The following is an 18,990-nucleotide window of genomic DNA, read 5'->3' on the forward strand; positions in this document are numbered from 1 at the left end:
GCATCCATCTTACTGTTGAAAATTTTAGATGAGCCCTTGGTGATATTCAGTTTTAATGCCAAGATTATTTTGCTATAGCATCCATCCAGGATCACAGGGGAGCTGAAGCTTCTTTCGGCAAGCAACAGGCACAAGGCAGGATACACTCGGGACAAGACGAATATCCATCACAGGCCACACAAACGCAAACATGCACACACTCACACCAGGGCCAGTTTTTCCCAGAGGCAAATAACCTACCAGCATGTCTCTGGACTGCAGGAGGAAAGCCATGCAGACGTGGGAAGAGCATACAAACTCCATGCAGACAGCACCCTAGCAATTGAATCCAGGGACCCAGAACTGCCAGGTGGCAACGTTAACCACAACGCCACCACCCTGCTATAAGAAGATGAATTTAAAACTTTTTAAAACTCCTATTCATATTAACTAGAAATAACATGTAGAAATACTCAATGTTCTTTATATAGTTAATACCATTATAAATAGGGTGCCAATATACTATTCCAAACTCAGAAAAAAGTTCCCAAACTTATCTGTAATTTACAATTTTGTTAGATTAAAGCATATTTACACTTAATCTTTCTGATTAAATGTACATTAAATTAATTTTAAGTCACAGATGTACGTATAATTTAGTGATGTTATGAGAACATAGTATAGATATGTTTAGGTGTAATATGCCTAACTGTGAAGTCACACCTGGGTGAAATGATCCTTTTTGATTAAGGTACCTAAGCATCCTGTATCACAAAGTATGGTTAAAAATCAAAACATGGAAATAAAAAAATCCAATAGTAAATTCTACATACAGTTTTAGTGTTTATACAAGTACAAACCACCCAGCCTTCAAAATCTCCATTTGTGACATCTGAACTTAATTTTGAGGATATATTTCTGCAGCACTTAAAGACATCTAATTGTACTTCATATTGATATTATGAGCACATGGTACATCTGTTCCAGTTCTTGCCACACGTGTCAGGAGAAGGAGTGACTGAATTGTATGGCTGAAATACTTCAGTTCGTCTTTGATGGTTTGCTTCTTTGAAAAAAAAAGGTGCTGTACACGCCAACCCCAAATGCCGCAGAAAAGTGAAGACAAAATGCAAGTCTGCATCATCACCGCAGATCCATTACTGTCACACTCCCATCAGCGATGGTTATGTGACCACATGCCTGAAGAAAGAGACAAGCAACTGTCAAAATTGAAGAGCACTCCACTGCTTCTTCATTACGGATGTATATTTGGCTGGATAAACAGTTTGATTATGGTTGAACACTTTATTGGATGCGAAAGGTACAGATACATAAGATAAGATAAGATCACTTTATTAGCCATATACAATTTCTTGCATTAGGAATTAGTCTTTTCGCATACCCCAGCTTGCTCTCCATGAGACACACAGACAACAGATAGGGAGAGAGCCTGGGGTCAGAGTGCAGGGTCAGCCATTGTACAGCACCCCTGGAGCAGTTGGGGTTAAGGGCCTTGCTCAGGGCCCAACGGAGTAGGATTCCTTGGCCGGCCACGGGATTCGAACCGGCAACCTTCCAGCCACAGGCGCAGATCCTTAGCCACAGAGCCACCGCTCCGCCTCTGGATTAATGAGTTATACCGTACACCAGTCCCATTAAGACTTGTGCCCCACGCATGAAAATGTGGAGCCAGGCCTGGCTATTCATTGTGTTCCAGCACTCAGACACAAGTCATCTGCACTATTTGGCACAAGACCACAAATTCGTTTTAAAATAGTCAAAGCAATACCAACATTGCCTACAAGGAAATGTACATACTGAGCCCAGATCCGAATTTAAAACCTGGGCTTGCTGTAAAGGGATCATTATGTGTACCAGCAAAAGCACCGGAGCAACAACAAAAAATCTTGCAAACAACAAATTCTTGTCAGATAACTTGTATGGAGAAAATAAAAGGCTGTGGCACAAACTTTTAACTGATCCTCAAACTCAGTCCGCCAACCACAGAAAGAAGCCCTATGCATATATTTAAATCTGCACAAGCAAACTGCTGAACATGGCATGACCAGAACTGGACACTCCACGGCCACGGAGTTCTTCTACAACTACTTTTTAAAATAACACGATAAACAACCTCCTGGAAGTGATCAACTTCAGAGTCCGGTGCAGACCATGCAGAACTTCATAAATGGATCACAAGCAGAAACGACAAATACATGAGAATTTGATTTAATTTCACGTGAAAAGGCAGAGAGGTGTAACTCACAGTGAAGAGGGGGGGTTCCTTTGGATGGGGGTGAAAGCCTTTCTGTTTGCAGGACGAGATCTCATCCATTCCGTAGTCTGTCAGTCTGAAGTACCCTGTCCTACAAAACAGACACTCCCTCAGCCTGGCACAATGGCACCTGAGAAGCTCCCGAACTACTTTTGCACCTTGGTGTCAAGGAAGTACCCTCCTTTATCAAGCTAGCTTCAACAGAACTTCTTTCTTAACCCCCCTCCAATGAATCAGCCTTGCTCTGTGACAATTACAAATTTTAAAAGGAGCAAGATCACACAACAAAGTCTGAATGTTCTTCTTTGTAATGTTCAAATTCTTTAAATGTATTAGAACTACACTACTTTGATAACAAAACTGCAATAATAACCGTATTGGCACCATTTTTTTCTGACAGTCTTAATTTCAAGTTGATTTTCAACTGCTAGATTTGCAAAAGATGTAATTTTAAAATCAGGAGGTAATAAAGCAGATGACTGCCTCACCTCTAAAGATATTCTGTTATGGTTTTCTTATTTATTAAAAGACAGTGTATACCCCAGCATTAAACTGTAAGAGGTCCAGTTTAACAGTGCAGGTAGATGGTTGTTTTATATTGCAAATCAGTTTTGGGAGAATCAATTTCTCCAAGGGAAAAACGAAACTCAACCCATTTACTTTATTCTTACAGTGAACACCAACCACCTCACATTTCTGTCCTCTTCTTTTTCCATCTCTTGTACTCACTCATTGAACTTGGGTGAGCAGACAATGGCTATGGATTCTGGCAACATTATCTGGTAGGAGCAGTGAGTGTGCAGATCCACACTGGACAAGAAGGCTGTTTGTGTGGGGTGTGTCTGCAGATAGACAGAAGGTAAATCATTTTTATGATACAAGAATAGCATAATGGCAATGATATTAAACTATTAATGGTACAAAGCTATAAAGCACATTTCTATTTTCTGGGATTTGTTTTCTCTAATTTGTTAGAATTTGTTGAATAATTCAATGTCACAAACTATTCTCCATCAGAGAAGGTATGGAACAATAAGTCATTCCTATGTGATGAATGGAGATCCTCTTGTGTAAAATGAAGTTTAGTCAAGGAAGGTTTGGGATTGAAGGTGATGTATTAATTATATAAAGTCTCCTCTGTGAATCAGAAAACTCAGCCTTCTGAAAGTGATCAACTTCCAGAATCAACTTCCAGATTTTACCAACTTCGAAAGGTACAATGAGAGGTGTTCATGGCAAAATAAAAGCCTTATTTTGTGCTCATATTGAATTGCTGCTGAAATATTTTGAGGGTGGATTTTTCTCAGACACTGAAAGAGAAGGATTGGTTACGACTGAAAGTGTTTCAACTGTGCCTCACATGGATCCAGCCTAGTGTAATAAGGTCATATTGATCCTGGACCAGAAAGAGCTCTTCCTCATTCTCTGTGTCACAGTAATCTGGTCCTCCACACTGCTTGGGCACAATGACATGGGTCACCGTGAATGCATTGCGCATCTGAAACACAAGCAAATACCTACAGGTGAAATTCACACAGACAGCGACTGCTTGACACATTAAATGTCCACATTACAGCACTGCAAGTCCCACAGAGATACAAGCATTGACATAAATCTCTATAAATCATATATTTAAATATAGATGAAATCTGCTATCAAGATTCTCAATAAACTACTGAATTTACCTTAATCAAACCTTCTTTCTTAAATTGCATCTAGAAATTCATTTTTGATCCAAAGAAACATTTTTCTTGTAGGATTATATTGTAACTGTATGAACCGCATAAATGTCTATTGTTGACCATACTAACTGGTTAATCTTCTTGTACTGATATCCTAAATACAACAATCTACAAGAGCAGATTTTCAAAGGAATCTATACTAAAATAGTTAATTTCAATAAACAATTTAAAGTTGAAAAGGACTCGTCTGTCTTTCTACATGTTTTAATTACTGGTATTACATATATATATACACTCCAGCACACAGTGTAATTCTTAAGAGTGTAACAAGTTCAGTAGTTAAGCTTTATATTAGATATCTAACTAATTACTAGGCAAGGTTCAGTAAATAGCTAGTAAATAATGGTATCAAAATTACAACATGGGCAAATCTCTACTTCAATTAGCACAGCACAAAGCAGTTCATTAAATAAAGTTACATATACACTATACAGCAGAAAACTCTTGTTTCTGCATCCAGGCTTCTCCACTTTACAGCTGACAGAAAATTACTGGCTACACTAACAACCAAATCATTAATTATGCCTTTCATATTGTTCAGACGGGCCCCATACCAGTTTGCCACAGAGGATACCACAGGTCTCCACAGCTCGTGCTGTGTTGGCCTCTGCGAGCTTCAGGAACTTGTGGCACAGCTCTGCTGGTACTGCCACCTGACGGAGTCTGTCCACCGCCACACCTGGATAGAGAGAAACTCGTCACCAGTGCTGCCAGCAACACAGCTCTCCACCACCTCCAGTGTAACAGGTCGAGCTCTTACACCTAACAAGCAGAGTAGTAAAGCTTTATGTTAGATATATAACTACCTAATTATTAGGCAACTTTCAGCAAAACTCCAGTAGATACAATGCTGAGTACTCATGCTATTCTTTTAGGTTGCTTCAAGTGAAGTTACTTGATTTATATTTTAAGGTTTCAGCCTGAAAACCAGAATAGTCAGGTACTTCACAGGTCTTACACAAGGCATTTTACTAAGAAATTCATACCATATGAATGTCCAAGTTATTGTGTATAGTTAATTCTTGCAATGTCTGGTTCTGTATGTTGGTCAATGGCACCTCGTTGCTTCCTTTACCAGATAGCTAATCAGGCTAAAACAGATCTTTTGAAAATGGTCAACCTACAATATACTGAATAAAAGAGATGAAGCATTCTGCGATCTGCCTGCACATTCAGGCAAGCAAGAACAGAGGCAAGCAAGAACAGAATTTGCTTACTATTTCCTGGGGCAACCAGTGCCCCAGGTTTGAGCGAGCGGTCAAAGGTGGGAGCTGAGGCTGGTGCAGATGGAGAGACATGAGCGCAGGTCCCCTTCGGACTCTGCGGGGGGGTAGGGGTAGTCATGACGACAGGCTGGGGGGGTTCTTGGACGCCTGGGACAAGGGGAGCGTCAGGAGGAGGGGCGCTGGGGCTGCTGTACTCCTGAAGGATCCGCTGCCTTTCCTTCTCCAGCTCCTGGCGGCGGATCATCTGCTCAAAGGCGCTAAACTGCTCCTGCTCCTGCTGCCTGCGTCGCTGCTCCGCAACGCGCTGTCTCTCTGCCTCCAGCTCTTTCTGCTTGGCCAGCTCGCGAGCCAGGGTTGCTTCCTCAGCTTTCTGACGGCAGGAAAAGACCGTTAAAGCCAAGAAACGGCACCAGACAAGAGTCCGTTGAGCTCCTCGTGATGCTGGAGCAATGTTAATAACTGTTTTAAACAGAGATCTTGTTTCAAAGATCTAGTAATGGAAAGAATAGTTTTCGATTTATCAAGCTTAAAAGCACACAATAAAGAAAGAATGGAAAAGAATGATGCAATATTTGACAGCAAACAAAAATATTACAGAAAACAATACAGGAAAAAGATCCGATGAAATAAATTGCTTTACATGTATAAAAATGTACATTTGCAATTGCGTCAGACAGTCTGGTTCTCAGACTCATTTAAATTATCCCTCTGTGTCAGCTACATACTTTTCTCTCCAGATATTCCTCATATTCCTTCTCATACTTCTTCAGGAGTTCTTTCTTCAGCTCTTCAGCTTGAGGAAAAGCAATCTCTTTCAATTTCTGTCTCACAAAAGAAGGCATTTATATTACAATTGCCTATTGAACCTATTGAACAAAGTTATGGCTAGAACAAATCAAAACAAAACCTCCATCCTGAACGTAGAATAATACAGCACTACAGTTTAAAACCTAAGAACATTTAAAAGACGCTTGCAAAGATTTTTTACTTGCTTGCAAAGTCAGAAAGTCTTAAAAAGTCAGATGTTGCTAAGGTTTAACATAGTTGTCTAAATCTTTACTGGCATTACCTCACAACACAAGAATCAAGCATCAGAAATAAATCTTTGATCTGCAGAGACCAGAGAAGAGTTGATCATTCTACCTTCATAGTTTCCTTCTTTTCTGGAATGTTGGCTGTCTTGTAATCGCGATGTCTGGGAAGCTTCTCAATGAACAGCCTAAGGAAGAAAAGATGATAAAGAGCACTTGAAATGCAACACGCTTCAGTGGAGAGACAAAAAGGTGAACGTTCTCAACTCAGGATATTAGTGGACTCTACAACGTAACAGCCGCATGGATCGCAAAAGCCAAGTTTCTTTTTCAAGTTTATATTGCTAGAGATGACTATTATAACTTTTAAACCCCCAAACATAGCAAAACAAATACCTCTCCATTTATCAACTCTCTTCTGTGTTGCCTCAAACACTAACAAAAAAACTGCTTATAAAAACCATTTAATAAAGAAAAGCACTGCTATAACGCGCATATTTCATATTATCTTACTATGTAGGCTACAATGCGAAAGCATGACCCCATTTAAAGTACTACAAAAGAGAAAGTAAGCAACAATTGCCCCCATCTTTTTCATTTTCTAAGCTACACTGAACACCAGTACTGTGTTAATGTGAAAAAAATATTTTAGGTATTATTCTGATTTTTGTGCTGCATTGCACGTCTTATTCAAGCTTGGCTTGCAGCTCAAGCCGCTCAGTGCATTGCCTGTAGGCCACCATCCATGCAGCTGACACATGCAGCTCAATACAGAGACCAGCAGAAAGCTGCATGAAATGGTTCTGCAGGCCACACTGTTCATGATTCCACGCTATGGGAGCCCCAATCCACCCCCTTCAGCCCCAGGAGAGCAGAGATCAAGCCCCTTTAATGTGTTTAGGAGTCTGGGTTAACCACACAGCCTGGGCCACTGTGCAGAATGCAGTCGAGGGATACACAGCCCGGGACTCCCTTACGTGATGTACTTGTTGTAGAGGATGAAAGCGCGCTCCGCGTTGCCCTCCTCCGCGTACACGCAGGCCATGCGGATCATCTCCATGCCCGACCGGAAGTAGCGGCGCGGGGGCACGTCCTCGTTCACGTCCACGGAGCTCCCCATCTTCGTGAGGGCGCGCACGCGCTCCTCGGGCGTCAGGTGTGCATCGCTGTGCTCTGGCATGGCGGCGCCAGCTTTCCCAGGTCTCCACCTACAACACACCACACCTGGTGCCATCAGCACCCAGTCACCCGTCCAGCGTCACCCAGAGCCCAAGACTCCAGCCCTCCCGGAGCAGCAGAGTATCCCTGCTTCCACTCAAGCCTAAGACCTCACTTGTTCAGCTCATCTAATCTCTTGCCTGATTGTACATCTTTTATCTTTCAGCTTGCCATTTCCAAAACCTACTTTATTCTGGGTAGAGTATCCAGAAAACACTCTAGAAGTCTAGATACAAAATTTGAATTTGTCCATTTTGCTAAATAATCCACACTGTCTATGGAATTTACAGCATTCGGAATAAGAATTTCGAAACTGAAAGCAAACATCATGATACATCTGTGGTCCACTAGGAACAGAGCTGAAAACTCCTGACTTTCTTGTGCATTTTGAGGCATGGGGGACTAATTTAATTAAGAATGCTGATAGCAAAAAACAATTAAACTGATAGTCAGAATAATCTCGATTACTTATTGATGTATGTAGTCCACACACATCCTGGCCAATTACAATCAATCAATGGTGCTCCAGTACCAATGGGTAAACGTGATGGTTTAATTGCTATTTTAGTATTATCATAATTTGGAGGAAAACCTGATCACTTAAAGATGTACTTCAAATAAAATGAAATAAACAGAAGGATTGGCTAGCTGGGGTCTAGAGTTTCACAGCAAGATCTGGGAGTCCCCAGCCTTTAGTTCTCCAGAAGCCAAACGAAGATTTGGGCAGCGTGTACAATCAGAGCCTTCCGAAAGTTAAGACCTGTTCTGGAAATGGAACTTAAATCTTGAAATACATTTCACATGAAAGTTGTCTTTAACCCCTCTTACTTCAAATTAGCTAGAAAGTATTAAAAATACACCGCACAAATTGATACGGTTCGGCTGAAATCTAAGTGAGAAAGTGCTATAAAACGAGGCAATGAGGATTAAGTCACATAAATCAAAAAACTATTTTGCTTTCATGCACTCGTTAGCATTCATGAAGTGTTTCTGTGCTACTACACATATTTTAATTAGTATTTAATGCGTCTAACGTCGCAATGACAAAAAGAAAGTATTGTGTTGATCTTCTGGTGGCATTTTTTTCATTAAATAACTATTTTTTGCTTTGCAAATCATAACCGAAAACTTTTGCCGGACCGGGCTCGGAGATAACTGTACTTCAACCACAGTCCTGATTCCAAGGTGAAAGACAGGCCTTTTAAAAGTGCTTGCAACTATCTTTCATTTCTACTACCTGTTTAAACGAAATGAAAAACACAGATACAGCCTATATAGTTATATAAATAAGTTTTCATTGACTGACGTCAATCCAGGATAAAAAACCCACATTACCAATTTAACTTCAATTTCACATGAAGTAAAACGTCAAAATTCCAGTTCTTTATATTAAAATCTATGAAAGAATTAGTAATAGGAGCAAAACGTTCAGATTACACCGACAAAAACCAAGGCAATCCAATAAGATCAAGCTTTTAGGTCTATATTAATTATAATACGATAATAAAATAACTACGGTCATTATAAAAACAAACAGGTAAATCGGTTTACATGGAGAAACAACCACCACCAAAAATTACTTTCTATCACCAGCCACATCTTACCTATCTATATAATCCCCAGTGCCTTAAATTCGACTATAAATATTCTGATTAAGACTCTTGATTTTTTTTTTGTGCAGCTTTCACAATGAAAAAAGCAAGCGTACGCCTGTCACATTACTACTTCCTGCTAGCCGGGAGCAGTTCCTGTTCCTGTTTCGCAGCCCGTGTCTCAGCCACTCACGATCAGCTGGGAATGAGGTCATCATCGCCGAGTTGCGGCCGCAGGACCGCGTTATTGAAATGCTACTCAAGAGTACCGAGTATCGAATTCTGAGAGAGAAAATGGTTTCAATAGTTCTACTCTGACTGAATCTTTGAACGTCGCCGAAAGGAAGATATATCCCCCAAGTCATGAAAATAATGTTTTAGAAACCAAGTGTCTTCCCTTAATCCCACTGAATTTTCTAAATAACCTGCCCTTGAACACATTTTGAAGATGGCTTACGTTCTTTTTAAAACAGACCCCTAATCCCGATCATCCCCGGTTGAAGAATATGAAACTTGAATGTAGTAACCGCGTTTCTCACAAAAACACAATCTGTACTTTCTTAGGTATTGCATCTCGGGAAATTTCCACATACACCTAAAGCTCCAAGAGGAAGTCACATACAAATCGTGACTGGGAATGCGACCTGAGGTGCCCAAGGGCTTAACATCACCTTTCCCTTTTCTAACTCCTTTACCCAATAGTCACAGGGGAGCTGCAGCCTTTCCCAGAGAGCAATGGGCACAAGCTGGGATACACCCTGAATAGGACACCAGTCCTCTGCAGTTCACACACAGCAGTAACTAGTGTGTTTTAGGACTGTGGGGGGGAACCCATGCAAACATGGGAATAACAAACAAATTCCATGCAGATGGAAACACAGGGCCCCAGCACTGCTAGGCAACAATGTTAACCACTCCCCTGCAACCCTGTAGGAGATAAAGAGGTTCGGAAAAGGATGGATACCTGTAGGCGTTACAAGTGGAAGTGCAGTTTTTTTCCCCACAGGTGAATGTACATTTCTTTGCAAATGCAACACATTTTGCGTATCTCTTTTGTGGTGAATAAAGTGTGTTCCCTCCTATACAGGATGTACAATACTTTGGAACCAGTGGGATGAAAAGTGCAGTATAAATGCAGGGAATTATTTTAACATGCATACATTTCCAAAGAAAAATACTAAAATTCCATTGTATCCAAATAGCCTGCTAGACTGTTCAAAAGTGCCCTGTGGCACTCTTGCAAACCACTGCACAGTGTCATCATTCAAACATTAAGGCGAAACGTGCGTTATTCAACAAAAGCCCTTTATTCATCATGTTCATTAATAGAAATGGCACTTTTGGAAACTGGTCAAAGTACAGAAACACTAATGAATAAGGTGTTAAAATATACACTGAATCTGAAAGAGCACCTCAGAATTTTAAGTTAAAACCATTAAAATCAAATACAATATAAAACCAAAGGTCAAATGTAAATGATATTGAATCATACAGTCTAGACAAATAGGTTCTGGTGTTTGTGCTCCTGGAGTTTATACTACCAACTGGTGCAATTTTAAGTCCTTCAGGAGACACTACAAAAAAACTGAATTTTATAATGCATTTTTTTCTCTTCTAAAAAGAAATAGAAATAAGCAGAGTGAAAAGCCATTCCCATTAACAAAGCTGCGGTTAAATATTGTCTAATGTTTTCATCTTAAACCTTGATGTTCCTTCTTCATTTTGATTGATGCATCAATAATTTAATATTAAAGTATTTCATTTGTACTACTATTCACAGGCAGATGAACGTTCACAATGATCAAATTAACCCCAATGCTTAGTTACGTCTTTTTATAAAACAGACAAGAAACCTACCAACAGAATAGAGGCTAGAAGATTTAACAAGCCCAGTGCACTGCCTTGTTTCAATTAACAATAGAGATGTCTTCATCTGTAAACTAGCACACAATTTTAAAACTTTTAACACTGAAGAATGGGAGCTAAGTATGTTAATTTGGCACCACTTCACCCTTTGTAGCTCTTACCCAGAACTTATAAAACACACAGGTTAAAGACTAGACACAACTTAAATATTTGCACACCTTGCATCACTTAACTTTTAATACTGGACTGTAATCAAACCGCAAGTGATGCAAAGCAGGAACATTCGAAGCAAAGCAAAAAAGGAGAATATCACTTTTTAAACTGGACACAGACCATGACCATTCAAACCTAGGGCACAATGAAACCAAATGTCTGTCTGTCTTTGCAGATTGTTCATACCACAAACAGAACCGATCCATCAGAATAGATTTAGTTCCCCATCATTACAAAAGCAAAGAATTTAGAGACTAGGAGATCTTTTAGAAAAAAAATGGTCATGTTTCTTGAGCATCTGCAGCCTTAGCTTAATATTTCACAACAAAAATGTGAAATGTTTAGTTCTTATAAGGTCAAATTTATAATAGGTTTTCAAGTTGATGCATGTTACAGAAATTCCTGATATAAAAAAAGATTTTAAGTCCTATTGACTACCCTCTCATCTATGGTGATAGTCCACCTTCTGATGAAATTTTTCAAGGATCTGACACTCTTTTTCCACATTACCTACTGACAGGAAAGCCCATTTTGCTATAAATATATAATTTTGCCCTACAGATTTAAATATATCTGGGTGTTCAGGAGCAGTTCAGTTGTAGTAAGAAGTACTAGGTGCGGGACTTCAAGCAACCAATGTTTAGGCTGAACACAATTGCTATTTTACTTCGGTTTTCCACCACCCAGAAAAAGAGTGAGCAAACCATAACATGAGCTACAAATTCTTAATGTTTTGCCATCTGTACTGTAGCTGGCTGGCATGTGCTCTTCCACTGAAACCTTGATCGTACAGATTAGCTTCATTTCGGGTTCCTCCTTTCTTTTTTTTTGGCCTTCCAGTAAGCCTTTTCTTTGGTTCTGCGGGGTTCTTCCAGAGAGCCAGTGTGGGGTGGAGGTTGCTGGCCATTCAAGGATGTTCCTGGCCTGGGGCCGCTGGTGCCACTTGAGCCAGCACAGTGGTGGAAAACAGGCAAAGATGAGCGATAAGAATCTCCAGGCCCTCTCCAGTCCTGTCTGAAATGCTGTCGGGGGGCTCCAGGAGGTCGCATCCCACGAGCAGGAGGAGGCCGGGGAAGGAAAGGTGGGTAGGGCTGGTCTCTTTGAATACCAGAGGGGGGGTATGGTGGCCTGAAAACAGAGGACAAAAATAAATGAGAGAAAGGATGGGGCAGGTGTGATATCTTGCCATTTGGCATTGTGTATTTGGCAGGGCCCCAGCCAGATGCACATGCAAAAGGTTGAAACACAACAGCTGAGATTTAGGAAATAATTGAGGGCAAACTAAGCACTCCACCATGTACAGTATGTACACATTAAAAATGGCAGCCTCGATGTCAATTAAACGTTTTCTATTCCAAACCAGATGGATCAGGAGTTTGACATATGTAGGCAATAGACAAAGCAATTATTTTAACAAGATCACACATTTTCTGATTACATCTGTGAAAAAGCTACTACACATTAATAATAATAATAATTGCTTACACTTATATAGCGTTTTTCTAGACACTCCACCCAAGGCACTGCACATTCAGCACTGCACCACATTAGAAAGACTTATCATACCGACAAGATTTGTAGGGCCCCAGGAGAGATTCCCGTCCACAGTGGGGTGCAGGCCTACTGAATGGTGTGACACTCTGCACCTGACCTGCACTTCCTCTGACCGGCTCTTGCTCTGCCACCTCCATGCCTGCATTGCTGTAGGAACAGAGAGACACTCGGTATGCACTGAAGGAACAAACCCATGCCCCCACAGAAAAGAGAACCCCTTGAGTTATACTTAGTATGTCTGCACAAGAGATGCCACTCTGATATGCCAGTAATCATTTTCAAACCATACAAAATTCCTCGGTAGATGAATCAGTGTTCCTAAAATCCTTCATTTTTATGTGGGAAAGCATTAGTAGTAATATTCCTTATAAACCACTATTTGTGCACCTTAAACCTTTATGATCCAATCAGAAAATGCATTTCAGTTGCCCAGTAAATCTAAAAGCATTTCAAGCAACTATTGCACAGGAAGAAACAGTGACATGAAGGCACAACACTGATCTAGGAATCTCACCTTCTTTTTGGACCATGGCGAAGATCTTCGATGTAGTTCTCTCTTTCTATGGAGTGACCCCGGGACTTGTTGAACACTAAACACAACACCAGTGTTAAAACATGTCTAGTATCTCAGAAGGGCCTTTCTAGAAGAACTTAAGATTTAAGACTTCAATGAAAGAACAGTACAGTACTTAACATATCAAAAGAAGGAGACTTGAATAATCAAAAAGAAACATGATTTTTAACACCATCTACTCACATTGCATGGCTTTTTTTGGATTTACCCCATCCACATCAATGAGGTACCTGAACATGAAAGATTAAAAGACTTAAAAGATTTGGTGGCTAGAAATCTCTTGTGTACATTTCATAAATACAGACAATAGAGAACAACAAAGTACCCAACACTGAAAATGAAAACCACACAGCAGATGAGACCAGAAGTTTAAGTACTTTTCACATATGTGAAAAGGTAAAACTACATGTTAAAAAATGTTGATCCAGAATGTTTTGTTGCCTTGATTGTTGCTATATATTAACACTGGGTTAAAGACATTAATCATCTCTAACCCCAACCTTGGAGAGCCCCAAATTCCAAAAGATCAAGGGATAAAGGTCAAGTTAATCTCGACTAATAACTTAGAAAATTACAGAAAACAGAAGAGTTGATCAAGTTGAATTGCCTTTGGCTTAGATAACTGTACTGCCCCCGTTATTCTTATATGGTAAAATGCATACTGAAGACTACATGACAAACACGCCACTGGTATTATCAGAATAAAATATTTAGAAAATTTCCAACCAGAGCAAGTTTGTCAAAAACTTTGTTTTGCAAATGCAGTTTAGAGAAATTATTTTGAAGCATGTTTCTGGGGAAGTGCTGATTCCAACACATTTATCAGCAGAAGGCCGAGAGGCGTTCTGGCCAATGTGTGTCAAGGGCCTTCACTTTCAAGTGGTACAGCATGTTGCTTAAAGCATTCAACCATTTCTTAACTGCTTCTTCCAATTCCGGGTTACAGGGAAGCTAGAGTCTCCAAGCAAACGTGACAAAACACACATTCACACCTAGGTTCCATTTTCCAATTAAGCCAATTAACCTGGACTTTTGTGTTTAGCGCCCTAGGGAATTTCGCATGCTGTCACAATGAGGGGGGGAAATAAGTTCCTTACACTTATATAGTGCTTTTCTGCACACTCCACTCAAAGTACTTTACAGGTAATACGGACTCCCCTCCACCACCATAACACCACTCACCACACACCAGATATCAGTGGGGAGGAGAACAGAGTAATGAAGCCAATTCATAGATGGGGATCATTAGGAGGCCATGATTGGTAAAGGGTTACCGGCATTAACCTGGTTACTCTTTTCGAGAAACGCCCCGGGATTTTTAATGACCACAGAGAGTCAGGACCTCGGTTTTCCATCTCATCCAAAGGATGGGGCCTTTTTGACCGTATAGTGTCACCATCACTATACTGGGGCATAACGACACACACAGACCACAGGGTGAGCGCCCCCTGCTGGCCCCACTAACACCCCTTCCAACAGCAACCTTAGTGTTTCCCAGGAGGTCTCCCATCCAGGTACTGACCAGACTCACACCTGCTTAGCCTCAGTGGGTTGCTAGGTGTGAGTTGCAGGGTGATATGGCTGTTGGCTTAAATAAAGCATTCTCTCCCTCCTCACACTCTAGACTGTCAGTCTCACACTACCTCTGGCCCACACACTTTAGAAAAACTCCCATGGAGAGCACATTCCTTTATAAGGTTTGTTAAACATACCTGCACACGAGATAACCTGTCCGATTTAATCCATGGGTACAATGCACTCCAATCAGCTTGTCTAAATAGGAGAAAAAAAAACTTGCCAAGCACCATACCAACTGTAAATGCTCAAAGTTGGACTCAGTTAACTACATACATATTCTGCAATGTAACCCGTACATGATACAGCTTCTCAAAGTACTGGGACTGTCAAGTCAAAACTGTTATTTTTGCTTTACGGTCAGGACATGTATTCGTGATCATGAGATCGACACGAATGATACAGAGCTCTTCAGATTTGTTCATGCACAGATGAAGCAAGAATAAAAATGATGACACAGCAGAATGAGTTCTGGACTGGATAATGTGTCTCATTCAAAATATGACTACAGTATTACATTATAACACTGCAAAGAGCAACTTCAATTATCATAAGTACCTATTTCAAAAATAATTCTGTTTGTGTCCCTGCATTTGGAGGGCACTGTACATCAATATACTTAACACTAAATTTAAATAGAGCCAGAAAAACAGTTTATGAACAGACACTCTAAAGCTTACCCCAGCACACATTATTATTTGAAGTGGGAGAAAGTTAGGAAGACTTGTTTGATTTTAAATTAACTTTGTTTTTTAACATTGTATGTGATATGTTTTTTTATAACCAAAACTGTGGAAACAATTCCTAAACATTAAAAAAGTCCCCTGGTGTTGACTTTCTTTATCAGCATTTTTAGTATTTCTGAAAAGATCTTATTAATCAGATATAATTACTGTTGGACCTTCTGTTCCTAACCCTAAGTTGCCCTGGCACACAGTAACATAAGTATTTACAGCACACTGGTAGGTATAGCTCAGTAAAGAGACTCACCATTGTGTTCATTCTCCTGCAGAAATTTATTCACAGCCCTTTTAAAACTAAGGATAGTTTTGTCACTCGGCACTTCATGCCCTGCAGTGAAGATCTTCACATAATGTAAACTCTCTGGCAAGTCCTTGGAATGGGAATAAAAGAAAAACGAATGACTCGTAGTACCTATTATTGTGAGTCAGAGGACCCTTAATACAATTTATTGCCATTTATTTAAAGCTAGTTATTGCTTATTTACAGTTTGACCACCAAATTGTTTTCAGAGAACTGAAGAAGCCTAGTGACCTCAATTGATACTTTTTCCTAAACAGCAGAGTGGAGTTAAGCCCTAGAATAACTGTCTACTGCTTTTGAGTCATTGATTAAATAAGGGATATGTGAAGGTGTTAAGAGTTTCTCAAGCAGTGTTTTTAAGAGGTTCTACATCAACGCCAGATGGAACTTGTGTCCCAGGGACTTTCTAAACAGGCTCACTAACCTGTGGCTTGTAGTAGCGTGTGGTGAAGGTGAGGTCAATGATGAGGCCCAGCTCCTGATTCTCATCCTTCAGCTGCTGAACCAGGTCAAATGGGCCAAAGTATTGAGAGGGGTGCAGCCTACTCTCAAAAGACTGGCAAATATCAACAGAGAACAACAGGACACACTTTAAAAGACTACACATTTCACTGAAGGGAAGTTATGTTACAATCAGGCAATTCCCAAGTAAGACCTCATTTAGAATGTTGTGCATGCAACTGGTCACCAAGTCACAAAAAAAAAAGATTACGCTACTCTTGAATAGGTCTGGAGAAATCAACTCACAACCAACTCTTTTTTTCCCCCCATGAAGAGTATGAGGTGACCCAATTCAAACATTCAAAATCCTCAAAGGCACTGAAAAGCTATCTTTAAAGCTATCCATAATGGACATCTTTAAAGCCAACAAAGTCAACAGTGAAACATTAACCAATAGAGACAAATGGAAACAGAAGTACACTTAAAACTGGCAGCCGGAGCCTCAAAGGTTTGTGGGAGTCTTGAAGAAACTACCTAGTCAAGATAAAGCCGATACCTCAACTTCTTCCTTGAGATCCCAGGATCAATTAGATATCAGATGGCTTAAAGTAAGGAGCCTTCTCATTTAACCACTAATTGAAACATGACTTACTAAGCATTTTATGACATTGTCTATTTGGCTAAACATCTGTCATTATGACAGAGATATTTAAATGGCAATGACTTTCTCAGTTTGCGCAAGAATATGCTCAATGACAAAAAATGCAAGCCTCTTCACAACAGATGTATGACTGAATGGGTTTTTCAAGTAATGCTTTCCTTCATCAAATGAAGAAAATGAGTGTACAGAAAAGAATTATGGGCACCTCTGATTACATTGAAGGTGAACAAATTAGGCCTGAAATACATTTAAAAAGGTCAATCAATAACTATAGGACAATTTTATACATTAAAGTGCACAGATACTTCATCTTCCCACTTGAACCTCTGCAGTGATGAAGAATGATAATGATGAACTGATCATACATACAAACTGGGGACAACCAAATATTACTGTTCAACATGGTACAAACCTTACCATACCTTAAGCACTATTGAACCATTGTAATTAATTCAAATAACTGTTTATTAATAACCCCCAAAAGTGAGACAGGAACTAGTAAGGTTGCAACCTTACCCGTTTCAGGGGGACCTTAAAAGCAATGAACCGTGTGCCTGGAATTCTCTTCCCCAAAGCCTGGTAATATGTCCATCTGAAACAAAGTAAAAACACCCATCTTTGACCTGAAACGTTTTACTCTTCCCCATGGGCAAATCCGCTACTGAGAATGAAAGCACTATGATATCCCTGGGTTTTATGGACACTGTCGATTATTCGTGTCTGATTTGACCTGTGTCAACAGCAATGAAGTTCATTTTGCTCAGTTTCTTGATCCTGAAAAGGTTCCTATATATTTCAGGTCCATGACGGTCACCATATTAATGAGGGTGACAATTAGCGTGGTAATTAAAATCGTAAAGCAGTAAATCACGTGACCATGCACCACACAGTGAGTAAAACCAATCATTAAATGCATATTTATTAATCCAGCATTACTTAATAGCCAGCCAAATCATCAAAGGCATACAAGTATGCAGCACATGTAACTGCGAGTCTCTACCCAAATTCCTAACTGCATCAATCATCTAATTATTGAATTAATTAGACCAATTAAATTCCTTTCGACAGTTCTTTCGGAGTTGGAGATATAAAAGAGGGATGCACCGGTACGACCGCTGAACTATATAGTTAATGATTCTCTTCACATACCTGTCCGGGATTTTATTCGCCATGTTAGGCTTGTTCCTGTGATATTGCCTGCATGGATTAAAAAAGGCGCCTCTTCCTTGGCACGCCGCACGGGACTTCGCCACTTTGTCTCGCTGCTGTGATCTCCACCTCAGGCTTTCAATCACTGCTAATCGCGGGCTGAGGCAGGCCTTGCTGCTGTTTAAACTGAAACTAAAAACTGTTGTGTAGTGCAAGCCATTCAGTAGTCCGGCTTTAATTTGCGTACCGAGAGAAAGCATTAGTTGTATGCATACCAGAAGCGAAGGAAAAGCCGCAGTTAGTTATGAAATACAAAACAGAAGAACCTGAAGATCTTGAAATATTGTAGGCATTAAATGCGTACAAAGACATTTTCCTTATAAACGACCTCTAAACTGCATACGACCCAAAATCGCTTTTTTTTTAATACAACCGCATATTTTGAAAGCTTTCACCTCGTGCCGGCGGATGACGAATACAAGTTCCCAAACGAGCTTCCGTTTCCGTCCACCCCAGCAACGCCGAGCTTGCGCAGTAGCAACATGTAAAGACTCCATTTCCCAGCTACAGTCATGCTGTAGAAATAATAGTACTCTGCTGAAATATTCGGTACGAATTGGAATGTAATATTAAGTTACGGCTTTAAATCTTGAAGTGATATTCGAAGGCAATTTTCAAGTCAGATTGTTCTTGGATTACAAAATACATGCTGCAGAGTACATCATTTTATGTGAGATGACGTCTGTCCGAGAGGGGTTCTGAAATTAAGAAACTGGAGTTGATTACAAATTCTATTAAAATGCTGATACCTAACAGTAAAATTTAAGAATGTGCCTTGTTTAAAATAAAA

The 18,990-nt window shown here is 40.1% G+C and overlaps 2 protein-coding genes across 2 annotated transcripts; both read right to left on the reverse strand.

Moving 5' to 3' along the window:
• Nucleotides 1-798: 798 nt before the first annotated feature.
• LOC102692324 (STAM-binding protein-like A) lies at nucleotides 799-9,217 on the reverse strand. The gene is made up of 10 exons (XM_006625316.3): nucleotides 9,076-9,217; nucleotides 7,231-7,461; nucleotides 6,366-6,441; nucleotides 5,948-6,043; nucleotides 5,214-5,592; nucleotides 4,551-4,675; nucleotides 3,615-3,752; nucleotides 2,984-3,096; nucleotides 2,246-2,345; nucleotides 799-1,179 (listed from the first exon to the last, which is right to left on the reverse strand). Exons 2-10 carry the CDS (start codon nucleotides 7,431-7,433, stop codon nucleotides 1,123-1,125), a joined length of 1,287 nt encoding a protein of 428 aa, XP_006625379.1. The 5' UTR covers nucleotides 7,434-7,461; nucleotides 9,076-9,217; the 3' UTR covers nucleotides 799-1,122.
• Nucleotides 9,218-10,351: 1,134 nt separating this feature from the next.
• dusp11 (dual specificity phosphatase 11 (RNA/RNP complex 1-interacting)) lies at nucleotides 10,352-18,653 on the reverse strand. The gene is made up of 9 exons (XM_015341510.2): nucleotides 18,141-18,653; nucleotides 17,508-17,583; nucleotides 16,314-16,445; nucleotides 15,836-15,959; nucleotides 14,983-15,043; nucleotides 13,454-13,500; nucleotides 13,211-13,286; nucleotides 12,709-12,843; nucleotides 10,352-12,270 (listed from the first exon to the last, which is right to left on the reverse strand). Exons 1-9 carry the CDS (start codon nucleotides 18,398-18,400, stop codon nucleotides 11,943-11,945), a joined length of 1,239 nt encoding a protein of 412 aa, XP_015196996.2. The 5' UTR covers nucleotides 18,401-18,653; the 3' UTR covers nucleotides 10,352-11,942.
• Between the last annotated feature and the right edge of the window lie 337 nt (nucleotides 18,654-18,990).

Source organism: Lepisosteus oculatus, chromosome 2 (assembly GCF_040954835.1).
Source record: "Lepisosteus oculatus isolate fLepOcu1 chromosome 2, fLepOcu1.hap2, whole genome shotgun sequence".
Taxonomy (NCBI): Eukaryota; Metazoa; Chordata; class Actinopteri; order Semionotiformes; family Lepisosteidae; genus Lepisosteus; species Lepisosteus oculatus.